Raw genomic sequence first — 6,427 nt, 5'->3', positions numbered from 1 at the left:
TTGATCTCTACCATAAGCAAAATAAAGCTTATTTATAACAAGAGATCCTATCAAAACCATTTCTAGGTCTATTCAAACCCATCTTAGGGTTCTACCATGAGAGGGGGTAAAGCTTACCTCAAAAGCTTTTCTTTCCTCAAGCTAATGGTGAAGGAGAGGGAGTTGCTCCACTCCTTGGTCTTCTTCTCCACCAAATCCACCTCCTAGCTCTACCTCCAAGAGAGAGAGGGAATCCTAGTGAGAGAGAGAGAGAGAGCTTTTTTGTGAAATGAGAGGGAGAGAAATGAGAGAAATATCTCATACCGCCTTCATACATAACCCATTTGATGCATAAATGCATTTAGACTCCTCAACTTGTTGCCTCTCATACTGCCTAGACCGGGCACTTTTCGGGCACGGGGATCGTTCTCTCTAACAGGGACCGGTCCCCGAGAGCATGACTCTAGGGACTTAGCCAATTTTTCTCAATTCTGGCTATTCTCGCGTACGGGGACCGGTCCTCCCCTCAGGGACCGGACCTTTAGGGACCGGACCTCCCTGAAGGGACCGATTCTCGAGAGCACTCCTTTCTGTCTACGCGCACGTGGACTGATCTCTCCCGCCAGGGACCGGTCCCCGAGAGCTAGCTTTCCAATACTTAGCCATTTCACAATTCTTGCACCTACGGGGACCGGTCTGTCCCACCAGGGACCGGTCCCCGAGAGCTAGGTTGCGCGCAGAGTTTTCTGCCCGGCCCAATACGCGTACGGGGACCGGTCTCTCCCCTCAAGGACCGGTCTCCGAGAGCTCAAAAGCTGCGGTTTGTAGAATTTCGATTCTCTAGCTCTCAAAGATCCCCTATAATGCACTTTTGCTCTTTTTGACGCCTTCGTCCTTTCCGAAGTGTACCTACCTCGCACTTTGGTCACTTTGACTAAAGTTCGATACTTGTTTACCGAGATTTTGGTATATTACATTCTCCACCCCTTAAAATAATTTCGTCCACGAAACTAAACATACCTCAACTTGTCGACTCGAATAGGTGCGGATACATCCTCCGCATCGCATCTTCGTGCTCCCAAGTGGCCTCACGTACTGCATGATTACTTTACTGGACCTTTACATACGAAATTGTGCAACTCCGCAATTTCCTTTCTTCTCTATTGAGGACGCACACCGGGTACTTCTCATACGACATGTCTTCGCGCAACTCCACGGGCTCATACTCTAGCACATGTGTTGAGTTGCGAATATACTTTCGGAGGTTCGACACGTGAAATACATCGTGAAGTCTCGCGAGTCTCGGTGGCAATGCAACCTTGTACACCACCGCGTCAATGCGCTCTAATACCTCGAACGGTCCGACATATCGGGGACTTAACTTCCCGCGGACCCCAAAATGCCTTACACCTCGCATAGGCGATACCTTCACAAATACACGGTCTCCAACCACGAACTCTAATTCTCTTCTGCGCTTGTCGGCATAACTCTTTTGCCTTGATTGTGCCGTCGCTAGACGCTGACGGGCAAGGCTAACTTTTTCCTCTGCCTCCCGCACTACATTGGGGCCGAGAGCAACTCTCTCGCCCACCTCGCTCCAATGAATCGGAGAACGGCACTTCTTTCCATACAATGCCTCAAATGGCGCCATCGCGATGCTTTCCTGATAACTGTTATTATACGCGAACTCCGCCATTGGTAAGTAGCTGTGCCATCCGCCCCTATAATCAAGTACACACGCTCGCAACATATCCTCGAGGATTTGTATCATCCTCTCTGATTGTCCATCGCTTTGAGGATGAAATGCTGTACTGAAATGGAGCCGCGTGGCAAGAGCATCCTGTAAGCTCCTCCAAAAATGAGATGTGAACTTGGAGTTTCGATCCGATACAATTGACATCGGAACCCCATGCAGTCTCACCACCTCGTTAAGATATACTTGAGCTAACTTGTCTCCCGACCACGTAATGTGAATCGGCAAGAAGTGAGCCGATTTCATGCATCGATCCACTATCACCCATATTGCATCGTGTCCGCCTTGTGATCGAGGCAAGCCGGTAACGAAATCCATCGTAATGTCCTCCTATTTCCAAACAGGTATTGGTAGACTCTGAAGCTTTCCTGCCGGAAACCGGTGCTCCGCTTTCACTGGTTGGCACGTAAGACATTGAGCCACAAACTCTTCAATATCCTTCTTCATGTCCGGCCACCAATAATGCACTTTTAGATCTTGGTACATTTTAGTGCCGACCGGGTGTATACTATAGGGAGATTGATGCGCCTCTTGCATGATCGCCATTCGAATAGACCAATATGTCGTCTATGACCATTACGATGCACCGGTCCAACAACGGCCTGAAGACTCGGTTCATCAAGTCCATAAATGCTGTCGGGGCATTAGTAAGCCCAAACGGCATTACTGTAAACTTGTAATGGCTATACCGCGTACAGTACGCCGTTTTGTGTACATCCCTCAGTCTAATCCTTAGTTGATGATACCCCAATTGGAGATCAATCTTCGAATACACCTTTGACCCTTGTAACTGATCGAATAGATCGTCAATCCTTGGCAACGAGTACTTGTTCTTGACCGTTACTTTGTTCAACTAGCGATAATCCATGCAGAGTCGAAGCGTACCATCCTTCTTTCTCACAAATAGCACCGGAGCTCCCCACGGTGACACGCTCGGCCTCACAAAGCCTTTATCGAGCAAGTCTTGTAGTTGAGCATTTAACTCCACTAGCTCTACCGGTGCCATTCTATACGGAGCCTTCGAAATTGGCACCGCCCTGGGAATTAAGTCAATGACGAACTCAACTTCCCGGTCCGGTGGCAATCCCGGTAACTTCGGCAGAAACACATCCGGAAACTTGCATACAACTCGAATATTCCCCAACTCTGGGTGCTCCTCTTGAGTATCTACCATGGTTGCCAAATAGGCTACACAACCACCTTTGATCATCTTCCTCGCCCTCGCCGCCGATACGGTCGCCGCGAAGCGCGAGCTTTTACACGCTCGATACACCAACTCTTCTTAATTAGACTCACGAAACGTGATCACCCTGCTCTCGCAATCTATAACTGTATAATATTTGGAGAGCCAATTGGTCCCCAAGATTACATCAAATCTCCACATTCTGTCTAGCACCAATAAGTCGATTGGCATAATCCATTCACCTATCTGAACTGGACAAGTCAAGCACTCCTCGTGCACTCTGAACGAATGTTCCGGTGCATTGACCCACCAATAGTCATAATTATGCACTATTTCGATGCCATGAGTTTTCGCAAAGGATACACTAATGAATGAATGAGATGCACTTGTATCGAATAAAGCTCTAGCTCTAGTGCCTTTGATCAGAATAATACCTGCCACAACATCATCTGGTGCTGCAGGCTGCTCCTCCACCTGAGTGGCGAAAACCCGCCCACTAGGTGCTCGTGATCCCTCTGGTTGATGCGGTGATGATGCGCGTCCAACTAACATCACCGGTGCCAACCGCGCAAGCTGTCTCTGGGAAGACGGAACTGATGCCGTCGTCGGTGCAGACGACGTCCAAGCCGGGCATTCCCGGACCATATGTTCCGCTTGACCGCACTTGAAGCATTTTCCTTCGCATTGCGAGCATGTCACCGGGCGATGCTCACCACCGCAAATGACACACCGAGGAGGCTTCCAACTCCTCGACTGCTGTCGAGGATACCGAGGGGGTTTTTTTGCACTCGGCCGGCCCACGGCACCGCCCGCCGCTCTCTTCTTGCCTTTGTCCTTCGACTCGGACATAGCTTCACGCTCCTCCCGCGCGTAGGCGCTGCCGTGCTCCGCCTATAGGGTCCGATTGAAGACCTCCGCAAAGGTCGTAAGCTTGAAATTTGCACCTTCTCGTAGATTCTCGGCTGGAGTCCTCGCAAGAACCAATCAGCCCGGTCCCGGTCACCTCGAACAACATCCTGGACGCAATCGATAATGTGGAAGAACTACTGCTCGTAGTCCGCTAGCGAGCGATCTCCTTGCCTTAGTTTGTGGAACTTCTCTTGTAGCTTCCGCTTTACCATGTCGGGGAAGTAGTTCGCGAACATCGCTCTCTTGAACTCCTCCCAAAGCATAGGCGGTAGGTAAGACGACCGATCCCGCCTGACTCGCTTCCACCACACCTTCGCCGCCTTCTCAAAGCAATGTGTGGCGAGGTACACCTTGTCCTTCTCTGAAGTATTCAAGTCCTCGAAGAGCGTTCCCATTGAGTCGATCCACGACTCCACTACCGCTGGCTCCACCATGCCACCTTCAAAAATAGGTGGGTCGAACTTCCTAAACTGAATGAAAGCCGCCAGCGCGTGCTCCTGCTCCGCCTCTACCGCCATACTATCGGGATTTGAGGTTCCCGATCTGGCCGGTACTACCATGACGGGCATGGCTGCTGCTGCTGCCGCTCCTTCAACTACACTCGGCACTACCGCAGGGGGCGCGATATGCTCGGCGCCCACCTGGGCTGCCGCCGCTTGTTGACGCTCCAAAGCCTCCTGGAGCCGTTGAATCTGCTCCCCTTGACGTTTAACAGACTCCGTTTGTTGCCGCACTACACCAATAAGCGCGGCCATTTGCTCCCGAAGCTCACTGTCGCCAGTTGCTCCGGATTGCTCGGGTGCTGCATTCGGCTCCTCTAGCATCGACCTTATTTGAGGTCCACCACAAGTCATTGCTTCCTGAAATGAAGCAACTCACATTAGCTACATGACCAACATTACTCTACCATACCCAATTCGGCGAAAGCAACTTATGTATCCATCCTTACTCCAAAACATTATATCGTCGACCGCCCGACACAACACAAGGAGTAGGGAACAAATATCAATTTAACTTAGTCCCTAATCACATTAGAGACGTCCCATCTTGACCAAATCACATGCTTTCGCTGACTTTGATCCAACGTCGCTCACATTCCCTAGATCCTTAAGGTCTTCCAATCCTAAGGGTCTCTAGGTCCATTCCTATTCTTTCACTTTAGGCTCTGATACCACTATATCTGTCACGCCCCGAGCTTGATCCAATTTGGCCGGTCCGGGCACGTCGAACAGACGTCAAACGAACAGAGCCTTCCCTGTCCGCCCAAGGCTCAACACAAGTACAATTCAAGCAAAAAGAAATGCACAAGCGGAAACATACATAATGGCTTACACGAGGGTAAGTAATAACCGAAGTGAAAGAATACTAAACTATACATGTAATATACCGAAAATTCGGAAAGTAAATATCAAACTTTAGTCAAATTGACCAAAGTGCGAGGTTGGTACACTTCGGAAAGTCCGAGGGTGTTAAAATGATTAAAAGTGCGTTGAGGAAGGTTTTCGAGAGCTAGAGAATAAAAAATCTGCATTCTGCAGTTTTGAGCTCTCGAGGACCGGTCCCTGGTGGGAGAGACCGGTCCCCGAACGCGAAGAAGCTGAGAGAACCAAAAAATCGACTAAGTCCCAGAAAACTAGCTCTCAGGAACTGGTCCCTGCGGGGAGAGACCGGTCCCCGAGAGACCGGTCTCCCTGGGAGAGACCGGTTGCCTCGTGCGAAGGCCCCTGCTGAGCTGTGGGAGAGCTCTCTGGGACCTGTCCCAAGTCGGGGAGACCGGTCCCCGAGCCCGAAATCTGCCCAGTTTGGGCAGTTCAATAAGGTGAAAGCTGAGGGGTTTATTTGCAAAAGTGCAATATATAGGTTATATTGTGAGGGGTTTTGGGATATTTCTCTCATTCTCTCCCTCACACTCCCTCTCTTCTCTCTTTCTCTCTCTAGAAGACAAGAAGGAGAAGAAGAAGACAAAGAAAAGGAAGGAAAAGAAGAAGAAGAAGAAAAGGAGAAAGAAGGTGAAGAAGAAGCTAAGGAGTGAAGCTATCTCCCCTTCTTCCCCTTTGGAGCAAGCTTAGAGGTAAGCTTGAACCTTAATCATGGTAGAACCCAAACTAGGGTTTGGATTAAGCTAAGAGTGGTTTTTTTAGAACCCTTAGAGTATTTGAAGCTTTCTTTTGCTTCCTTTAGAGATCAAACCATGGATTGGGTGGAGGTGGTGAAGCTTGAAGGAGAGCTTCAATCCCTCTCATGGCAGAATCCAAACTAGAGTTTGGATTAAGCCAAGGATGGTTTTTATGGAGTTCTTAGGGTAGATTGAAGCTTCTTTTGCTCCCCAATGAAATCAAACCCTAGGTTTGATATATGCTATAGAGCTAGGGCACCCAAATTGGGGCTTTTGCTCGTGATGTTTCTAAAGTGCAATTGACCCTCTAGAAACCTAATTGGGGGTATTTCCGACGCGTTGGTGCGGTTGGTTGGAGCAAACGAAAAGCCTATACAAAGTTATGACCAAATAAGCCTAATTTGGCTTCGTTAACTCGCAGGTAGCGAACCGGGTGTCTAAAAATCCCAAGAAAAATCATCGGAGCACCTTTGAGAACCAACAAGGT

The 6,427-nt window shown here is 49.3% G+C and overlaps 1 protein-coding gene across 1 annotated transcript; it reads right to left on the bottom strand.

Annotated features, from left to right (window-relative positions):
• Window positions 1,088-1,630, bottom strand: LOC109709080. The gene has a single exon (XM_020231151.1). The coding sequence runs from the start codon at window positions 1,628-1,630 to the stop codon at window positions 1,088-1,090; it is 543 nt and encodes a 180-aa protein (XP_020086740.1).

Source organism: Ananas comosus, linkage group 4, assembly GCF_001540865.1.
Source record: "Ananas comosus cultivar F153 linkage group 4, ASM154086v1, whole genome shotgun sequence".
NCBI lineage: Eukaryota > Viridiplantae > Streptophyta > Magnoliopsida > Poales > Bromeliaceae > Ananas > Ananas comosus.
The sequence above is the reverse complement of the archived record's forward strand: the minus strand, read 5'-3'. Positions and strand labels throughout refer to the sequence as shown.